Source organism: Schistosoma mansoni, chromosome 1 (assembly GCF_000237925.1).
Source record: "Schistosoma mansoni strain Puerto Rico chromosome 1, complete genome".
Classification (NCBI taxonomy): Eukaryota; Metazoa; Platyhelminthes; class Trematoda; order Strigeidida; family Schistosomatidae; genus Schistosoma; species Schistosoma mansoni.
The window spans coordinates 45,440,241-45,462,675 of NC_031495.1; the positions used below are offsets into that span (position 1 = coordinate 45,440,241).

The following is a 22,435-nucleotide window of genomic DNA, read 5'->3' on the forward strand; positions in this document are numbered from 1 at the left end:
TCCTGCTATACTGAGGGAAGCGGCTTCAATCCTGGCAACACCGCTTAGCATGATGTGCGTACACTCGCTAAGTTAAGGCAAACTACCGGAAATTTGGAAGCTGGCTCACATCACACCAATTTTCAAAGGAAGTAGACGCAGAGAACCCTCACGCGACCGACCAGTGGCCCTTCTCTCTATACCTTCAAAAAATTATGGGGTCTCTGATATGCGATGGTATGCACGACTACTTATTATCCCTAAAGTTCTTCACACCCCAACAGCATGGTTTCAGGAAGGGTCACTCTTGTATAACCAACCTGCTGACTACGGTGGACAGATGGACAAGCATCCTTGATCGTAAGGGTATGGCTGACATTATTTACCTTGATTTCTCAAAAGCTTTTGATAACGTAAACCATACATGTCTTACCAATAAGCTCAAATGATTGAGTGTCAAACAGCCTCTAATTGACTGGCTCATTTCATGCCTAAAAAACCGACAGTTTAAAGTCAGGTTTAACTTCACTTTCTCTCAGGCTATGGAATGTCCTAGTCGGGTCCCCCAGGGTTCAATAATAGGACCTCTTCTGTTCTTGATTTATATAAACAACCTTCCACATCAAGTATCGTCTGACTTATTGCTTTTTGCTGTTGATGTGAAACTTTGGAGAGAAATACGCAACCACGAGGATATACTGGCACTTCAGAAGGATCTGACTCGACTTCAAAGTTGGGCAGACGACAACGGACTTACCTTCAACACTTCAAAGTGCAAAGTAGTCCATCTGCGACATGTTGCAGTCTATCGTTACAACTTAGGTAACTCCTCTCTAGAAGTTTCCCAAGTCGGAGTGTTGATACCCTACGACTTGATGTCTTCCGCTAACTGTGACAAAAATGCCTTCCGAGCACACCTTGCACTGGTAACATTGAAGCGCATTTTTGGCCAGTTTGACGGTAGAACCTTCCACATAATCTTCAACAGTTTTATTCGTCTCCATTCAGAGTGCTGAAACATGGTATTTACTCCCTCCCTCCAAAAGGATAAAGACACTCTGGAACGTATCCAACGGTGAGCCACAAAGTCAGTTCGGGGGCTCACATTCAAACCTTATGAAGAGCTCCTCCCATCACTTAACCTTTACCCGTTAGAGTACAGACGTCTTAGAGGTGACCTACTTATGACTTAAAGTATCCTTAACACTTCTAGTCATCCCCTTCAACATCTCCTTAAGCTTAGTCACAACACCAACCTAAGGGGTAATACCCAGAAACTGAAGACCCAACATAGCAGAACGGACTGTAGACACAACTTCTAATCCATAGGAGTTGTCAAATTCTGGAATTCACTGCTGACTGAGCCAGTCCAAGCGACTTCTCAGGAGTCCTTTAAGAGGCAAGTTGACATATTCTTAAGGACTAATGATAACATCTTATCATGATTTAAGTTTCCTTTTTTCCCTCCATTATCGTTAATACACTTAGGTTCTTGCCTGGAGGTATTGTTGATCCACTGCTACTAGACATGGAAGCCCGTTAAGCGAAGGCTTCTTCCATTCCGTCCACAACCATTTGAACCATTTAAGCACTTGATTTTCATCGAAAAATCAATGCATCTTGACATCTGTCAGTTCACTTCTGTCCCAAATAACAACAGTATTCTTCGTGGGATGATGAGAATAAACATAATGAAGGCTCTGGTACGCGGAATGTTATATGTACTTTCTTTGACAAACATGTAACGTTCTACATACCAAAACTCATTTTATGTCTCATTCATAGAACTATGCCGTACAGTTTTTGCATGAATGAAAATTACATGGTTTGTGAATATATTGCCACTATTTAGTACATGGAATTACTAAAAGTGTAGAAAAAAACTAGGTTGCGTGGACTTTTTCAAGGAAATTGCAATATCTCGTGTTTTCAATCATTTTTCATTCATTTGTTTTGTTATCTCTGCTTTATAGGGTGTAAGTTTTACTTTTGGCTTCATTCTTTTCACATCTCCTGTGTATATCCTGCTGTCGTTCACTCCAGATTCTCGTGTAAAATATATAAGCAAGTTTATTATTTGTGCTTGAAATGGAATGGCCAGTGAAAATTATAGTCTTATATATAATATCAACTCTACTATAATTTGTAGTCAAAGCAATCAGAACTATATATACGACTCCTGTACATTTTTATCCGTCCATTTGGCTAGAATGTGGTGGAGGTATATCACACATTTCCGTCACTCATCGTGGCGTCCATCTGGATTATTACACATATAGAAGGATTTTCGTTACTTTTGTTGGCACTGAAAACTATTATGGATGCCCGCATTGTTGAATAATTAGGCCTAATATTCATGCACTGTATAATTATCTAAAAAAAGTACTCGAAACCTTTTTAAACATCTTGAGAAACCTAAACTTGCCTATAAATGGCTAGGGGGAAACTTTTCCAGCCCACCATTGACTAATCCACCATACCACAAGTTAGCTCCGGACATGTAGTCTAGCGCAACCGAGCATATGACACAACGATCTTGTTAACAGATCAAATTTCAATGGTGATTGGCAACGCACGCTAAAACAATTCTCTAAAACTGCCTTGTAGATTACCAATGAAGGTGATTTGTTTAGACGGCCACAGTCCACTCAATTTAGAAGGGGAATCGTGTGACCTCCTGACTTATGTCAAAGTTTCATCTGAGTTTTCGTGCCTAATAAGGATCACTCTTTCTTGATATTCAGTGATTTTGATATTTGGACGACCATATAGAATAAACATGATGTGTTTGAGGGAATATTGTAGCGAAAATAAGTCGGAGCAACACAGTGCGATCGTTGCTGTGTGGGTTAGTCCATGGCATGCAAATGGTCTATCCACACAGGTTGTCCTTCACTTTGAAGGGGCTGGATGACTGGTTCAATGTTCAATGACCTGTCTGGAGGTCGAATTGGCTAGCGCTTAGTGACACTTTATTGGTCATACAGACTTATCTAACAATTGAGTCGGCAGGATACTATACCTTTCGACACACTGCATCTCCGTGACATGTTACATACAATCACTTCCAAATTACACTTTTTCAATAAAGCTTATGCCAATTTATGATGAAACCCTGCTTCTAATTATTAATCTTGGCTTACAACTCCCAAGCTCAGTTTCTCACTAGTTTGTAACTTTATCTAGGCCACATTGAGTGGCTGACGTTTCTCAAGGACATTTCAGCGTCTCTCAAAGGTCTTTCATCTCGGAATTCATTCACTTTATGAGCGAAGAAACGCTCATTCGGCAGTGGCTTTTGTCTGCATTCCTATGGTCTGTTATTACTAACATGTGCTATCATTTTTGTTAAGATTCTATTTATTTTAGCCAGTCACCAAGAAAGCTGATTTACTTGATTGTCATAACAGGATAAGGTGAGTTAGGTACCGGTCATGAGGTATGACCATTCCCGTCTATCTGGATTATACTTTGGCATCCTAATTGGAGACTGACAAATATGTTGGACGTTAAGTGGACCGAATAAAGATTTCATAGTCCTAGAGTCTGAGCAGATGTACAGCTTACTGAATTCCGCGTAAACGTTTAGTATGTGTGCAGAGTGAATAAATATATTTATTTCATGATTTTCTTTCGGTGTTCTATTTAAAATGTTTGAGGACTTACGTAGGAGGAAATTTTCTCGTAAACCGGACCCATATCGTGCTATCTAAACTAATCATGTGAGGTTCCTTATACTGTGATGACGAAATTTCGTAAAATTAACTGATGGATCTGAACGGTAGGCCGACCGGTGTAGAAGCTTAAATTTAATTACCAGCTTGAAACCTACCCAGCCTATTCAAGGCTTCTTTAGATCGAATATACATCACTGTGTGAATTAATTCTGAACCCGACCGATCTTTATAGTTTTGTTTGTGAAAAATGGCTGTGTCCCGTCAACTTTCAGCTTGTCATAGAAGAGCAGAAATATCAAGAATTAAATAGCTCTACGCTGAGCTGTAAGATGTTCAAAACTCTAAACTTTTCTAACTATTAGGGGACGAAATATGTATCCCATATCAGTCAGTTATATCGGATGTAATCAATTAGACTGACAGTCTCTTAATGAGGTAGCCGCCGTAATTCTAAATCTTAAGTAAAACGAAAACGAATCAGTGGTACTAAATTTTAGAGATATCCAAGAAATGACAGCAGTTCCGATGTTATAAACTGCATTATGATTATATGGCAACTGAATCAAAAGAGAAACAAAATATGTGTGGAGACATACAGCAATGGATGAAATTACACACTGTTATGACCAAAATGCACTAAATGCAGTTCATCTGAATAGGCAAAAGGAGTATAAGTTTCAAACTGCATCTTGGTCGCCAATAGCTGGTAATACGAGGCTACATCAAATCCTCTTGTATTTCTCGCGTCTTCCATGGAACTTCCGAACTTTTTAATTGATGCTGATGTGATCGATCTGGTTCTTTGAAGTGTGGTCCAGTGAGGCATACGTAACTTTGAGCGTTTGTGGATTTGTGGTATCAGCTATAACCATGTTGTTGAAAGACTTAAGATCTATAAGTCTATGATCATTATCGTTCTTTTCTCCGAGTCAACGTTCCCCCAGGATGTCGTCATATTCGAAGTTATCCTTTTTGAATATGGTGTTTATTTCTCTCCTCAGGATGGACAGGTCCTTCCCTGAGCATTTTTTTACAATTGACTGCAGCCTCTCATAAGACTGATCTTTATCACACTCATTTCGACCATAATTGGGCGCGTTGCGCTGGGTATCATTTGTTTTGAAGGATGCTGTAACCATCCTGGATCCGTGAAATTCCCATCCCGTAAATCTTTTGAGTCCTTCGTTGCGGAGAATGAGGGCAGCTTCCTGAGTAGGTGTAGCACTTTCTCCTTCATGACCAGAGTACATCAACACCTGTCCTGAATCTATGCTTTATTGTCCAACCTGGGTTCAATGGGTTTCACTGATTCCGAGAACTTCCAAGTTGTGTCTCCTCATTTCCGTAACTATTTGATTGGTCCTCTCGGTCTACTACATTGTTCGAACATTGCATTTACTTATGTCAAATGTTGCTCTGTTTGTTAGAAGGGGCTGGGGATTCATGACTCTCGAAGGATATCGAAATTCAATATAAGGCGTCATAACTCTTCCAAACGAAGAACCTTTAACTCCCAGGTCAAAGTCCAAACAGTTTAAACTTTTCTTCTGGTTGGCGATTTTTAGCAAGGTTAGTTTCCACAAGATGTAATCAATGACCCCATACCTGATCCTCCTCCTCTGTTAGAGCTTGAGACCATCAGTAACTTTGGATTCGCTAAGGAAAACATCCGTAAACTAAGCAGCAACGAGAATATTGTTCCGTCTTTAAAGGCTTACTGCGACTTGCGATATTGTTTCTATGTTGTTCGTTGTTCGGCTCCTTGAAATAAACTGTCAACAAATGCTGCAGTAACATCAATGACAACTCTTAAGATGTTTCGAGCACCAGAGAATCAAAAAATATTGGAATCAGAACACAGTGCAATATCCTGAAAACGAATAGAATGATAGTGATCTTGGGGGGGGCATGTATTCAATCGTATGTAGTTGCCAATGTTTTTTAGACCACATGAAAGAGGAGAAGTATCTTACGTGAGCTGCCTTGGAGAATTTCACTGGTTTTTAACCAGGCCAACTCGGCATGTGAAGTTCTTTGAAAATGGAAGAGTTAGCACCAGTGTCTGAACATTATAAAGATGTTTATTTCCAGTAGCTGCTTTACGTCACAAAACAAGCAGTGAAGCTGGTGAGAACTGTCTGACTAATGGTCGGGACATTACTGCCAATTTTCAGCAGATGTTCTTCTCCCCTTTTGTCACAAGGTTCAAGAAACTTAGGTATTATCTAACCTCTTAATAGTGTGTTCAAGGAGTCTTTTCTTAAGAAATTTAAAGCAAATAGTCCCTTTGATAAATTTTGATAATGTAATAAGAAGATGAAGATTATCAGAACTATGTGATATATTACCGCAATACCTTTCGAACAATCTGATCACACATATACTTATTAAGAACATTTATATATAAAAATGAAAGGTCAACTAGACTGGAAATGGGGGGTAAGAGGAGACAGCGATAATAATAATAAAAATAGTGTGAAAACAATTTGAAACCTAATCACTCTGGATGATAAGCTACTGTTACCAGGGTAGGTTCAAGGTGAAATTTAGGTATCGTCGTGAAGGTATGATGGATGGATTAGAAAATGTCCACATTATAGTGGAGGGATGTGGATATAATGTCGTACATATTGCAATCTATAAAATCCTAAAGTTTTCATGTGGAGTATTTTTTTCTTTCAATAGGATTCAAATCCGAATTAACCGATCGGGAACGGAGCGCGCAAATTTATTTTATTAGCGTGACTACAACCTATTTTATGACTAAGATAACTTCTTATAGAACTAGAAATGAATTGAATGTCAACAGTGTACATTTTCATTTAATGGAGTGATTTTATAACTTTGTGTGACTTATGAGCACATTAGTTTTGAAGTTAGTCTCACATCTGTTGCAAATTGTTTATATAATCATCATTCAAGTGACCCTCGTACAAATCAAATGGTTTGCGCGCGCGCGTTGCTTGATCCTGTCGGAGTTACATCTATGGCTTCAGACAAAAATGTAGAGCAAGGGGATCATATCATTGTTTCGGAATTTTGTCATCTGCTAGAGAAGTCGAAACAACTATTTAACGGATTACGGTACGGTTGTCAATGTTTTAAGATACCATTAAGTTCAATTATTATAGTCACTTCTGTTTAGTGTGAAGTGTTTGTGTCTGATTGTACTTGATTTAAAGCTAGGATACAGTTATAGCTGTGTTATCAGAGTATGAATCGTTAGGGTTCATAGGCGAATTCGCAAATCTAGACCAAAACAATCAACGTTGCGCTAAGAGACTAGGACATACTACTGAGAAATTAATCAACCTACGTATAACACACTCTGTAAATACGCTATCTGAATTGTATAAATAATGGTTGATAGTCGCTTTCATCGAATAGCTTATGGGCGATCTCATTGTCGATCGTTTATGAAAAGAGAAAGTTCGTAGCAAGACTTCAATCGTTCTGTCTATAATTTTTTAAATCCTGTCACATACTGAAGGCATATTGGCGAGTCAGTTATCTGTGGATAACCTTTGGGCAACGCTGAAATAACCTTAAAAATGCCTGCTTACCAGGTTTAAATAAGGTTTATGAATAAGTGTGTCGATTCGGGATTAGGATTTACGGTCGTATGTTAGGGTTAGAAATTGGGGCGAAACTATGATTTATGGACGAATCAACCAAATATAAGTTAACAGGCCGTGGGTTTTGGCGCGAAATTCATTTATTCATTTGGCTGATTAGGGCTCTGGCATCTTAGCTGATCTCAGTTCGTGATGAAAACCCTTAATCTAGCTCCTGACCCTAATCATTAATTGCAAATCATAATTTTAATTCCTTACACTACTCTTCAACCTTCATATTTAGAAATGGTTAGTAGGTGAATATTCCTGAGGTCAGTTTAGCGTCTCTGAAACATTTTCCATAAATGATAGTCTCACCGGAGTTAGGTTTGGTATTATCACAAAATGACAAGCTGTAATGCCAAAATGCTTTCTAGTCAAGTGAATGAATGGGTCGCGCTTCGAAATCCAAAACCCGCTATCTTAGATCTGATTGTTTCGTACATTAATTATTGTTTCGCTTTTTTTCTTAAAGTTTGTTAAATCTGTAATCAACAATCTCAAGACCATTTGTTACTAAAGCTAGTTGGGTTGTTAGTGGTTCCCGAATTTTCAAATGTCAGAGGTTGGTGCTGTTTTTGGGCCGCTTTTCCGCGTAAAATTTATCAAAGGATATGTGCATTAAGGACTTTTTCCTAGCCTGTGTGACTCTACTCAGTTGTATACCTGGCATGCTCGATGTATCTAGTTGTACGAAGTTTATTTTTGTTCTCTAGCATAATTTCTCTATGCTGGTATACTTACTTGCTTAATATTAGGTCAACATTGCTAATTTCTACATATTTCCTACAAGTTGTATGTATGGGCACACAGTCAAACCAAAATGATGACTCGTATGGTCATAACATGTTATTTCTAGTTATGTGAATAAATCTAAATTCTAGTCCAGTATTTCAGTGTAAGGTGATAATAATCTATACGAAAACTGATCATCTTATAGATATATCGTTACTGACTAAACATTTGTATTAGCTTAGTATATTCACAAAAACAATATTCTTGAAAAGCATTGGTAACTTCCTAAGCTTTATTTATTTAAATACTGGTATAAACAGGCACCGAATACATATGCGCGACACAAGTCACTTGATTTGTGTGTGAGCTGTGATACTGCCCGATTGCCCGAACCGAAGCAGGTGATTTTCTTAGGAGTCACGCTCCGAGCCTTTGACCTAAAGATCTGATCCACAAGGCAGTGGAGCATCATGAGGAGATGCAGTCCTGTAGTGGCCGGTGACCGACGGCCGATTTATACGTCATTTGTACCCTCAGGATACTGGAGCCCATGTGCACCATTGGTTTGGAATCAGGGTTTTCCAACTCCCCAAGGTGAACTTTCCGTGTCCACCAACCCGGTTAAAGTGCCGGACATTCGCTTTTCGTCCTCTCAATTTCGTAAACAACAGTAATGCCACGAGAAGGCAGTGAGTAGGACTTCCCTGGCAGAGGCTATATATTCGCGTAGCCATGCGGGAGCATTTGGAGAGGGAGAGCGGACCCTGCCCACTCTCGGCCGTAACAGGGCATTTGGGGGCTGTTCACAGTTTTGTAATATACCCTTGTGGGCCAGGGTGATTTTGCACTGGTTTTCAAGAGAACCAGACACCATCCAGACTTTTACGTGACAACCCAAACAGTACAGCTCGATCCTGTTTAGCAGTAGAGCCAGACACTACCCAGGCTTAACCCGAGCAGTACAGCTCAATCCCGCCCCATAAGAGAACCAGACACTATATGAACTTCAACGCTACAATCTGAACAGTACCGCTCAATCTTGTGGCGCAACCACACAGGTATCAAGCACCCTGGTGGACCAATACTTTATTCAAAGTTAATTGTCTTATCTGGCTATATTACGAAATTTTAATTATGTAAATAAAATTTCCACGTTTTATTTTCACATTAAGGAATTCAAATGAAAGTCATTACCTGTCTGTCATGGTGTAGTCGACTTAAATATCCCTAAAAAGTTCACTTTTCTTGTAAGGATCTTACAGTAGATACAGACTATTTGTTTTAATAAGGCTATAAGTTTTAACTAACTTGTTTGAGAATTTTTTTATCTCAACCTCTAATACATCTAAGGCTTACTTGAATTACTTTCATTTTTCCCCTGAGGGATCATGTCTTCAGGACGTAGTAACAATCTCTATTTTGGTCTCAACAAATTTCCTCTTCGTGTTACTTTATATGATGTTCTCATTAATCTTAGTTACTTTCCAACATTATTGTAATTCATTCACATGGTATGCTCATGGTGTCTGTTTTATCTCAGGAGTATGACACGGGTCATACTACGTTTCATGGGAATATAATAGTTTCTAATAGGGGCTGACTGACATCCTGTTTAATGCACATATATTTCTCATTTTTCCTTTAGTCTCCAGTTAGTTTAAAAACGTAAGATACAACTCACCATTCAAGTTCTCATGCAGCCAGTGAATATAGACGATAAAAGATGTTTTAAACATTACTTTTCAAATAGAAACTGTCATTCTTATAGATGTACTCACTGTAAATCCCAATGAGTCTGAACTATTTTAGTATAGGACCTTTTATTTGCCTTTGTTATGCTATGTTCGTACTTGCTAGGTTCATGATATTTACATATGAGTCAATAATGCCAATATGATCAAAATGTATATAATGAACGATTCTTAGACTTTTTCATATTTTTAACCTAAATTTTGTATAGTGACTTGCCTCAACATGGTCATAGACAATGGAAAGTTTATTTTGGCCGTACGTTCGATGTATACACAAAGTTATGGAAGTTTCAACAACAACATAGACAAAAATTAGACGAACTGTATGGACTCAAACGGTGGCAAATCGGTGAGGTCGCCTCGAAAATCGGCCAGTTATACCATCATTATTAGTAAGTTCTTATCACTTAATGAACTTCTAATTTTTACTAGTTTACGCACTAGCGACCTACACTATCTAAATGAATCGTTTGCTTTCTTCTCAGCAATTCGAACTCGGGATTATTACTCCAAAGCCAATAAGGAAGAGAAGCCTGATCTGATGATTAAGAAACTGCGTTATTATGCTCGTTTTATACTAGTATGTCTTCTTCTAGGGAAAATGAAATTGGCAAATGAATTAATAAGAGTATGTTATTTATTTAATTTAACTATCAAATTTAGGAATTTTCTAAGCAAGTCGACGAGTATATCGATATTTATGACGCTGATGATCATTTGGGATGGGTTACAGTGATACAAGAAATGAAAGATTTCGTTGACGGCAACTCAATTTGCGAAATTATTGACTGTGATACACCGCAAATTTACACATCAAGACGATTAAACGTTCTGAATACTCCACAAATAGACAGACATGAATTGGGTCATCTACAGCTATCTGAAGTACTAATCGTTGGAAATTGCTACGATCAAATCCGCTTTAGTGAGTTATCATTAGATATGTACCGTATGCTACAAACATTCGAACGTGATCCTAGAGGTCAGGTTTTTAACAGTCGGAATTCTAGACTCAATGTAGCAGATGGTTTGGAAAATGGTGTTTCCTCAAGTTATCCTCTTGATTTGCCCGAAGTGACAAATCCTCATAAGTATTTATTATACAAACCTACGTTTTCACAGTTCAACTCGTATGTTGCTACGGCATTCAAAGACCTACCTGGCTTCCGGTGCACTATTATTCATACATATCAGCGGATGGGTGTTCGGGCTCCCACTGTAAAAACCAACAATGAATGTAAGAATTAATGTGTGATTTCTTGATATATTTTTAATTGTTTACTCTTTTATGCAGTAAACGTGGCCATAATACCGCGAGTGTGATTTTGCAGTTTACATTTTTAAGCATCTTTTATAACATCGGAAACTTAGTAGTAGTGGTAGTATTACATTACTAATTTATCATTGTCCATAAAAACTGTCACTTTAACGAAATGTATTTGTAATTTTAAAAGAGCTGATACTCCCGATGAAATAAATGTGTCAAGTAGGCAGATTGGTTACTACCTATATTTACGTGTATTTTTGTTTACTGCTCAAAAATACATGCCAGCTTAGTATCACAGCTGTCGAGCATAATATTTAATAAAATATAAAACTTCATTCAGTCACTAATGTATATCGTTTGTTTTAATGTTTGGGTCATTTTGAAAATAGATTAACGTATTTCACTCCAAATTGTGTGAAATCTATTAGGTTTTCTAAATTTCGTTATTCAGTTAATTTATGTTTGCAAGGTTTATTAATGACAATTTATCCTACATTCAGTTGGTGCATTCTAAGTTATGTTCATTGCTGATCCTGTATTAACTAACCGACAGTTGCTGCTACCTTGGCGTTGTGGTCGGGCTTGCCTATCGTAATGAACCAATCGAGCTATGCTGGGTGGAACAATCGTTCCTCAAGGTCCTACCATGCCAGCCAGGTCGGTTGGAGAGCGGTAAGACTGAAAGCAGCAAACCCAAGGTCTGAGGGTGAAGTTGTACTGCTGACTGTACAGAGGTGTGACGGCAGTAAGGTGTTTCCTTCAGACAACCAGCATAACAGCGATACTGCCTTCCCACAAAGGAAGGATGGGGTTAGGAAAGGTCGACTCTAGAAATACACACCTCACCTTATCTCACGGATATCCATCTCCGGTGGTAAGGTCTCAACAAGTACGGAGCTAACACTAAAATAGTCGTGTGTGACCGACCTCAAGCACTTGTCCCTTGGGCACTGCGGTCACACTCTCAGGTCATTAAGACCACTTCTAACCCAATTTCCTTTTCAGGTACCTCTAGAAGAACCCTTCCACAGTGTGGACAACCAGGAAGTGATAACTGCCCTCATACCTCTGACAGCCCTCACTGTTTTAACTTATATTACACTCTCATCACTGGATAAATGTCTATTCTTTATGTTGCACTAAAAGGATTTGTGAGCAATTGTATTTATATATTGGTACTGAATGAAGAGATTTACTGATGTGCTTAAACGTCTTGACAATATTAAGTTGAATAAATTAATTTACTCGCTGATGTACCATTCATAAAATTAACTTCACTTAAATGATGTTTAGTGATTTTTCTTGAGATTTATATCACAGAATAAAAGTCAGTCAGCTACAACGTAGGACCAGGCATATTTATGCATCGGTCCAAGTTGCCATACCTCATTAGCACAAAAAGATCAACACCGGATTCATAGAAGTAGTTAATTTAGTGGTGGTAGTATATAAATTATAGGTTGTATATAAGGATATAGTATAGGAAGAAAGGAAGTTATGAAGCAATTTTAATCTCAAGGTTTAAGGGAAAGTAAAGAGTGTATACACCTACGCCATTGTGATCAATTCTGAGCCATGTCACTCAGAGTCTCCAACCATTGGTTACGATAGTCACGCGGACCCCAACAACATCACATCATTGAATCTAGTCAGTTGTTACTTCCAGTCTGTGATAACTACCTTCAAAATGTTTAAAACTTTCTACTCTAAGTAACTGTGCTTTACTAAATGTATTATTTTATATTATCCATTATCGAATAGATACGTCAAAGTTTCTTTGTAGTTGAAGTACAATTTCCCAGTGTAATCTACGGAAATTCATTACGAATGACCTTGACCCTAGTAGTAGTTATATTCTGATTATCAACTAGTTAACTACAATTTAAAAATAACATATTCCTTTCAATCTCTGCTATGAACATTCATCATTTACTGATTGTTTTGTTGAAATGTAACAAATCTGATTACTTGTAACATAGTAAATGATTATTATGTATGGTATATGAGGTCAGAATTATCTCGTAGTTATTGAAATTTGAATATCTATACAAAATTCACTTTCATGAAAATGATTTTTTTGTGGATGGCTACTAAGGTGTAAGTCAATGTTGTGTGTGTGTGTGTAAAATAATGTTTATCAACAAACTTTTTGTTGAACTGTATGTATTTTTCTATTAGGTGTATTTTGTTCCACTGTATTTTATTTTCCAAATAAATGTACATTAATGTTTTTGAATCTCTTCTCAAACTGGTCTTGATAAGTCAAAATTTTATTTATCAGCTTATTCTTTCTTTTTTTGTAAACCGAACTAGTCATCGGCCTAACTGTCTATCGTGGTATGATGTGATGTTATGTGATGTTTTATATTTTGTTCAAATCGACTTGTTACTATGCCCTTATTGTGTATTAGTCACTAAGGTGGCAACCAAATGACTAAGGTCATGTATTGTACTCTGCATATTGGCTTTAGTTCAATCTGGAAATAGTGTCAGTTGCTATGGTGATGAACATGAACATAATTCATTTCAGTTACTATGGGGATTAATGTTAATCATATATATTAGCAGTTAAGGCATGGAAACACAATCGATTAGACTTATTCTTGACCAACTTATGTTGCATTTTTATAATGAGTGATGATTATATTAATCACACTAAGCATTTGTTTAGTGCGTGTGTGTGAATTTTCTCGAAAATTTTGCGCATAACTAGATTTCTTTTTATATTTTGCATACAGTGAATGTAGGAGCGGCTGGTTACGATTATGGAGGAGTTGTTACAAACAACCGACATGAACAAGAATACAGCGTCAAGCCAAAAAGAGTAGATTTCAAAGAACCGCATTGGTAAAGTTTTTTGAATTATTTCTCCCCATTGTTTACACTTCATCCTAGAAATTACTATATTTTTAGTAGTGGAATGTTTCATATACAAATTATCCTAGAATAACTTTGGTTGCAAAACCATATGTTACTTCAAATATGAATGTGATGCCTTAACTTATTAAAAAAGTAGGATCATGGACCAGATTTTCAATCAATAATCCTTTGTTTTATAGTTCATTTAGCTGAACATCAACTTATTAACGCTTAAGAGCATATTTCATCCCAAATTCATTAAAATGTTAGTATGATCTGACTTTGGTAAATGCTGGATAGTTAATCATTCTACTGAATACTGATCAGCATGGCTACTATGAAAGCGGTGCGGTAAATGATAACGCATATTACTCAGTGGTCAAAATAACGTTCGGAGTTAATTAGTAGTGAAGTCAACGGATAGTTAAAAAAGAAAACATTTACCTAATACTTAATCATTTAGATTAGCATATAACTCCATATTTTACTGTGAATTAAACCAGCATATATATAAAATTCGATAATGTTTATTTATTTGAATTGTAGTTCGACTGTAATTTGATCTGATATTCAGGAGTCGAAAGTATTTAGAAAGATATTTTAGATTAACTGATTTTTGACTACTGACATTTATATTGTGCAATGTAATTCATTTATTAAGTTCAAGTTTCATATATTCAGTTTTGAGACTCATCTTTTGTATGAAGGTTAATGATACTATAAAACAAAATAGGTGAATTGTGGAATTCGAACATGCAATCTTTTCTTGTTGTTTAAATGTATAACTCCTAGGTGTATATTCCCACATGATTGTCAAAAATGCCAATTTAAATGATTTAAGTAGATCTAAGCTAGACCACCAGTGAAAACCTGAAAACACACCACGGCTGTTTCGTCCTAGTATGGGACTCCTCAACAGTCCTAGTGGGAAGCGGTGACTAGTGTAGCCCGATCCGTGTAGGGTGTGAGACAGTTATCCACCTCAGGCAACGGATGAAGGGTTGCACAAGATCATGGACTGAATAAATTTATTCATTTATGTATTGAAAGTGTGGGTTTATTTCTGATTAAGCTGGTGGGATAAGTCCCATGAATAGATGATGAAGGGTTGTTTATAATCAACGCTTGGTTTTAAGTGAACTAGATATTTTTGGTAAAAAAAACTTGGTTTATTCATTTGTTTTTTTTATTTTCCCATACGCAGCATTCATCCTGGTGATCTTCTACCCTACACACGTAGACCTCTGTTTGTTATTGTTGACAGTGATAATAGTGCAACATTTCGGGTAAGAAGTTTGTTCTTTTACATGTTTATTTTTATTGATGTATGGAAGAGATGGGGTTAATAATACTACTTTTAGCACTTTAACTGACTAATTATAACTGATGAACAGCTTTTTTTGAAAACAAAGTTACTTTAAAACTCATAAATTAGTTTGATTTTTCTTACCAGGTATGATTATGTCAGTACCAGTGAGAGCAGCCTTTCACTGTTGTTACTCACTACTGTACTGTAGTGAATACAATATTAATATTATTTCAGTCGTTAAGTCTACTTCGTTCCCATTACTGTTACAGTAAGTTGTTGAAGTCTTCATGTGATTGGTAAATACTTTTTGGACATAGATGTAAAAAGTACGGTCACCGTATAACGTACACAGCTGTCAGATTATTCAATATTTTGTAACGTTACCAAATTTTTAAAGAAAATCGGAGTCACTTGTGATTATGTCTTTCAGGTAAGCCTTAAAAACAACATTTGAAACGATATCATTTAATCGTCTGGTCATTAAATACGAATTTATGTAAGATCTCGGTAGTTTTACTAGGTTAAATGCAGGGGTTTCGAAGCTAACAACTAAGTTTATTTAATAAAATTGCAATATGCTGTCACGAAAGCTGGTGGGCGGCCTATGATCCTCCACGAGGGTTAACAAGTGTAAGTCACGAAAGCATTGGGCATATGTGGTATGTTTCAAATAGACCTTTGTGAGTGTATTCGCTTACCTTACATAGTCCTATTTGGTGCTTCACAGTGTAATATAGTTGGGTGATATATAATTGCCGTTCTTATGAACTGCGTGATGATGAGCAAACTTGTTAGTTATAAGTTTTTATAAACTTTCGTATGTATTTATGTTGTTGTTTACTCTTTTTTTTTTAGAATATTCCGAATCTCTTTGGACAACCCTTCGTATGTCTTCTTTCACCTAAAGTCATCCCGGAAAAATTGGAAAGTCAACGACATCGAGGAAATCTGTTCACATTATTCTTACATTGTCCATTAACTGCATTTTGTCTAACATGTAATTTAACTAAAATTACCCTAAAAACATGGGATCGAGCACAAAGCATTATAGACTCTTTCCTCACTGAATGCTATCAAGTTCTGATGCGTTCACGAAGCTTAGGTATGCACTTTTATCCGCTTATGTTTGTTATCTGGTATTCTTAATTGTGCTGCTATATCGTCTTTGAAATTCAAGTTTCGTTTCAGTATTCTAGTTTTTTTTGGGGGGGGATATTGATTCTCACAACTGTTTTGATCATCAAAATTCCTTCATCACATTAATTTGTGATAGATTCACGTAAATCCTCGAAAATACTCATTTTGACTGGAACCACTTGTAATTTTTGATTATGTCATTAATCTTATAGGCTGATTAGATATACCGCATGATATTTAGGAACATTTTTCCTCATTATAACTGATAAAAATCACTATTGGTATTGGAATCTATTTTCTTCATACAATCATCTTGAATACCATAGGTTTCGAATGGCGTCGTTTTAATACGTATCTAATGAGATATCATTAGAAAACAGCATGCAACCAAATTGATCTTAGCTGAAGTAACCAATTTATTGTGTACAGCTGTTAAGACAAACCTCCCAAAGCATGAAAGTTGAATATTATGTAGTTATTTGTGAAAATGGATCTTATGTGTTTTATGAAACCTTTTTAGATGGAATATTATTCAAATAGTTGATCTACTAAATAACATTTGAATGTATGAACTGTTAAACTACTGTTCCGAATAGTGAATAAGTTAAATTAATTCTTTAGATAGGTGGAGTAAGTTTCAAACGATGAATATGATTTCTCTCATATAATATTGTTCTAGTCATCGTTGGAGGACCAAAGGATTTTTTATTGTCTTAAACTAACTCTTAAATTGAATTATTAACGTTTATCAAAAGAACACTAACATTTAACAGCACTGATAATTAACGTCAAGTTTTCATTTACCCGATGTGAAATGCAGTATTTGTACTTCATTGAACAATACTCAAGCATTTACGTGATCTCTATATCATTCTAATGGTTATTATTATCTCATATATCTGTTTATGACGTATCGCTAACACTAATCGTGTCTTTCGTTCCAATAATAACATAATTTGAAACGTTTCTTATCCATTATTTTATGTATTCTTTTTTTCGATATTTTTAAACCTGTTTGTAGATTATTCTTACCAACAGTTCCTTTCGGATGATTTCCTTCGAATTATAATACTACGATATTGTTTCTGTAATATTGTTCTACAACTTCATCGTAGTTTTCATGGACCATCTTTTTATCCGTCCTGTTCCCCTTCACTTCCAGGATCCGAATTGATTGATTGTCGTGTATTGCACAAATTGATTACTGAGTTAGCATCACTTTTCGACTGTCGAGCGCTTTTTGCTACTGCAGGTAACGTTCAAGGTCTTTTTTGTTGTTGTAGTCAGTATTATTTAATTGTAAAAATGTTATTGATGAAGACCAATTATTATAAGGTGTAGGTATTCAGTGCACATAACTGTTGATATTTCAGCCTAATGATTTTTAACTATCAGGTTAAAGTTTATACAAACTTTAACTGGGTATTTTAACAGCTGAAATGATGAACACTGTGATCATATTTAGGGATTTCACATAATTTTCATCTTTGATTCACCCACTGTTATTTCTATTTTTTTTAGTCAAAAAACTGTCTTCTGAACACAATTCATCAAGAAGGCTGTAGATATTTTATTTTTGCCTGAAAAATGCTCTAATTCGTTTGCATTCATTTCGTGGTTGGTTCATGAAATTTTCGTCTATGCGTAGACATATCTACAGCTTTTAACTATTAACTTTGTTAAGTATACTTTTACTGAGTGTCGTTTGATTATACGATTGAGAGTCCTTAAAAATTCATCAGTTTAACGAAAAGTTTAGAAGGGTTCTGATGTGAAAATGTAATTAACTACGTCAGATGTACATAATCGCATTATATTACTAACTGGATAGATGTGAACAGCTTCAAAATTAAGATCGTAGTAGCTTTCTTGTCTTGGCTAACAGCTTATATATATATATATAATTTTGTATTCAATTTTCTCATATTTCTTGCAGATGACTACACCAAAGATTGAAAGAATCGAATCAATCTCAGATTATTATTCAATACATTTTCAAAATATTTGCCTTTATAATTTATTTCTTGTCTCTACTAATACTACTACTATTTTGTCACTATAGTTATTGGTGTTGATATGACAATTTAATCTCATCTAAAGGAAACACAACCTTACAATTTACTTATTGTTCAATCCATTTAGTAATATATAAATCATCTTATTATTAGTTATTGTTACCAACTATGTTTACCATTACTTCATACTATAATTCATCTCAGTTATGTAACAATGTTCATCCTGCTTGTCACAAGATCAAAAAAACACATACAAAAGATATGCATTTTTTTTAGAAAATAAGATTATAATTCACCTTTTGTTTTCATTTTTCTATTAGAAATCAAATAAAACAAGATCAAAGTTTTTAATGTGGATTTATGAATTTTGTAAAAAATAACTTCATAGACATCGTTTCTTTTTCTGTACACAAACACGCACACATACATATACACACAAAAAAAAACTGAGATTATGATATTTGTTTTTCCTTCATTTCGATCTGTCGGGTTATTCAAGACTGAATAAGCCTACATTAATTTATCAGTTAAAGTCCAAATGCTTTGTTATTTAATGGTTGATGATATGTTTAATGGTCTACTGGCCCCAGCTGCACAACTAAGATACTCAACCCATCTGCAAAATATTAATGAATAAAAAGACAGTTACAACAATAACAATTGGGCTTGGTATTAAAGTTACTAGGTACATCTACAAATTTCCTGAATACTATTGACGTAATCAAAACATTATCAATCGGCTTTTATGCTTTTTACTTTACTCTTATTGTAGCCGCAATAATCGTCTCAATACTTTATGGCCATGCTCTATTCGTAGTGGTTTTTCTCACCATACATGTTAAAATATCAATCAATAAGGTATTATTAATTCTGTCGAAGATGATATAGGCCTCTTCAGTGTATAGACCTGAATCTTGTACCCTGTCTAAGGTCCAGAGTTGATCCTATGGAAAATGCGTGTTTAATATATAGATTTTTCAAAATCTATAATAAGTCGAAGTACAGACAAGATTTATCTAGTCGCCCGTGATATGTGTTTAATTGTACTTGCTTACTTTATTGACGACTTGAATTATTTTATAAAACTGTTCTTAAATTTTCTGTAGTACAAACTGTTCAATCTATGAACTAAGTTGTAGTCCATTTCTTTTGATACCCATTGTTTTATGTGCGTGGTGGTTATTATTCCATCATTCTAGACGGCTCCGCATAGAACTCAACCGTAGTCATTGTCTGTATTGCTGTCATTACGAACATTTTGAAAGGAAAATATCAAACCAGTTTAATTAGGATTTTATACTTTGCTAGCAGTACCTAACTATATGCCTCCCACCGTGCAGAAACATTGTTATATTGAGTTACTATAGTGTTAGTATTCAGTCAGCTCAAACATTTGTGAAGATGGTTAACATAGACTTCTATAAATAATTTTTTTGTTATTCACGCTTTATTATTCCACTTTGTGAAGTCCTTGTTATTGACCACAAAACTGTCGTTTAAATTTACCCGTAAACTTCTTTAATAAACCCTTCCCGTATGCATGACACATTTATTGTTGTTCTCAAGATACACCGCTACCTATAACAAACTTTATTTTTATAGAATCAACAACAATAAGTGTATCATGCAAACGGGAAGGGTTTATTAAGGAAGTTTACGGCTAAATTTAAACGACAGTTTTGTAGTCAATAACAATGATTTCACAAAGTAAGTGGAATAATAAAGTGTGAATAACAAAAATTCTTTGCAAAATAAGTCTACATTAACCGTTTCCACATATTTAATTCTAACAGTAAACATATCTAATATGTAAGATATAGTATTACAAAGTGCAGAACGTTTCCTACCGCAGTAATCAAGAAATTTGTGATATACAAATTAAGCTTACCTTTCGAACGAATGACGTGTTTCTCCGCGGAAAAAGTACACGTGATTTTTGAATTGCATTTTGAGCACATTGTCTCGTCGAATTTGATCTTCAGGTCCAGGTTTACTTATGGTATAACCCAGCAGTGGTAAACTAGCCAATGGACATTCATCACGATAACTTTTATAAAAGAAAAGACATAATTGAGTAAAAACCACCCATAGTCGTTGCCAGCCGTTGCTGTTCTTAAATTTTCTCAATAGATATCCACTAGTTTGGTACTGAAAAAAAAGTAATAATTATTTTATTTAATTTATGGGCACCCGTATGAGCAAAATTACGTTCTGTGTTCACGTGAAACTGTTTAGACATAAACCTCAAGATCAGTTAATTACTTAACCGGCACTAGACCATGATATTCCTTTCACTTCTTTATATTTAAGTTGTAGGCCGTTCTTCATGGACAGCATGTGTAGGATTTCTATCTAGATTTGATGTATCACATTTCAACGAAAAGTGTTCCTGCTCTTTAAGTATCTTTATTATCTCGGCGAGGCCTCATGATGTGTGCACTTGCCCCCAAATGCCCTGGTACGGCCGAGAGTGGGGAAAATCCGCTCTCCCTCTCGAAATGCTCTCACATGGCCACGCGAATATATAGCCTCTGCCAGGGAAGTCCTATTCACTGCCTTCTCGTGGCGGGGGTGTTGTTTACGAAATTGAGAGGACGAAAAGCGAATGTCCGGCACTTTAACCGGGTTGGTGGACACGGTGAGTCCATCTAGGGGAGTTGGAAAACCCTGATTCCAAACCAATGGTGCACATGGGCTCCAGTATCCTGACGGAACAAATGGCGTATGAATCAATCGTTGGTCACTGGCTACCATGGGAATGCATCTCCTTACGATGCTCCACTGCCTAGTGGATCAGACCTTTAGGTCGAAGGCTCCGGATGTGGCCCCCTAAGAAAACCACCTGCTTCAGTTTGGGCACCTGGGCAGTATCACAACCCTCACACAAATCTCATTTGATTTGTGCGACGCATATGTATCTGGTGCTTCCTTGTACCAATATTTATGTGTATAAATAAGTATAGCGAAGTAAACATTTTGTGCTGTACGATAGACATAATTCGCCCATCCCGATGGATTTGTTAGTAAGATATAAAATCGTATATATAGATAGTCTATTACGTCATGTTTATTCATACTTCCTCGCAGAATTAATCCTTAAAGTTCTATATAAATGTCCGGTTGTACATGTTGATGACAGATTCCTTAACTGCATTCCATGTTTTTAATGTTTAAACGAACTATAATTTTTCCTGCTGCAAACTGTTCATCAGTGAACGAGTATGCGACCGCGTCGTGTATAAGATAGATGATACATGGACACTTCACATTCGCGGAGAAAATTTACTTTAGGTAGTTGGATACCATCGGTTAGGAGGCGTGGTTTAAGTTGTTTGTCTATTGGTATCCATCACCAGGGCGTACCCACGATCATAGGGTAGCTGACGTCACTCCGCCTAATACTGTGGTCATAAACCTCAACACTGGAGTATCGGTGTTGAAACTGACATTAATGTTAACCAATCTCGTACTGTCTACCCATCGACACTAAACCGCTTTGTGTGTTGCAGAGCCCGATACTTTGTTTAACTAATGATTGTGATGCATTTGATAAACAAGCACTTAAATTAGTTTCCTTGTTTATCCTTAGTCTGGTAAATGATATAAAGATTTATGTGAGGAAAATTGTGTCTGAAATGATGTAAACAATTTTTCCTAAAACGTAGATATCTGTTTAAATCTTGAAGACCAATCATAAAATTAAATCTCGATAGATTTGTATCTCTGTTAAATAAGCTAACTTCAAAGTATTTTTCCCCATGGACTGGCTGGCTAAGGATGTATGTTGAAGACACAGATAAAATAAATAGGCAAAGAAAATGCGGACAATGTTTTCTACAGCTAAATTTTAGAACACTCGAATGTGTTCATCACAGATATTATGAATGGTTTGATTCATTATTCTTGGCTTAAGATTCTTTCAGTCAGTCACAATGTAGATCCTGGTAGGTATGTACAACGGTTAAATTTAGCACAGAGGGATGAAATTGTTAGACCATATCCCAGAATAATAGAGATGCTAACTGTATCAGTGGTATTCTTTAACAGTAATATCGATATCTATAACTAAGTTATGGACTGGGATCGGGTCTT

At 36.1% G+C, this 22,435-nt stretch overlaps 2 protein-coding genes across 2 annotated transcripts in view; one reads left to right on the top strand and one right to left on the bottom strand.

Annotated features, from left to right (window-relative positions):
* Positions 1-6,642: 6,642 nt before the first annotated feature.
* On the top strand, positions 6,643-18,799 carry Smp_125900 (hypothetical protein; the record flags this gene model as incomplete). Its single annotated transcript, XM_018794585.1, has 9 exons — positions 6,643-6,740; positions 9,966-10,148; positions 10,189-10,384; positions 10,420-10,993; positions 13,762-13,870; positions 15,087-15,168; positions 16,047-16,293; positions 17,350-17,580; positions 18,265-18,799. 9 exons carry the CDS (start codon positions 6,643-6,645, stop codon positions 18,282-18,284), a joined length of 1,740 nt encoding a protein of 579 aa, XP_018648984.1. The 3' UTR covers positions 18,285-18,799.
* Positions 18,618-22,435, bottom strand: part of Smp_196300 (putative rhogef and pleckstrin domain protein) — a gene marked incomplete at its 5' end in the record, with an annotated part of 88,149 nt that continues 84,331 nt past the window's right edge. Inside the window, 2 exons of the mRNA XM_018794587.1 lie at positions 18,618-18,959; positions 20,232-20,491. Coding sequence (XP_018648985.1) covers positions 18,890-18,959; positions 20,232-20,491 — 330 coding nt within the window. The 3' untranslated portion in view covers positions 18,618-18,889. The remainder of the gene's footprint in view (positions 18,960-20,231; positions 20,492-22,435) is intronic.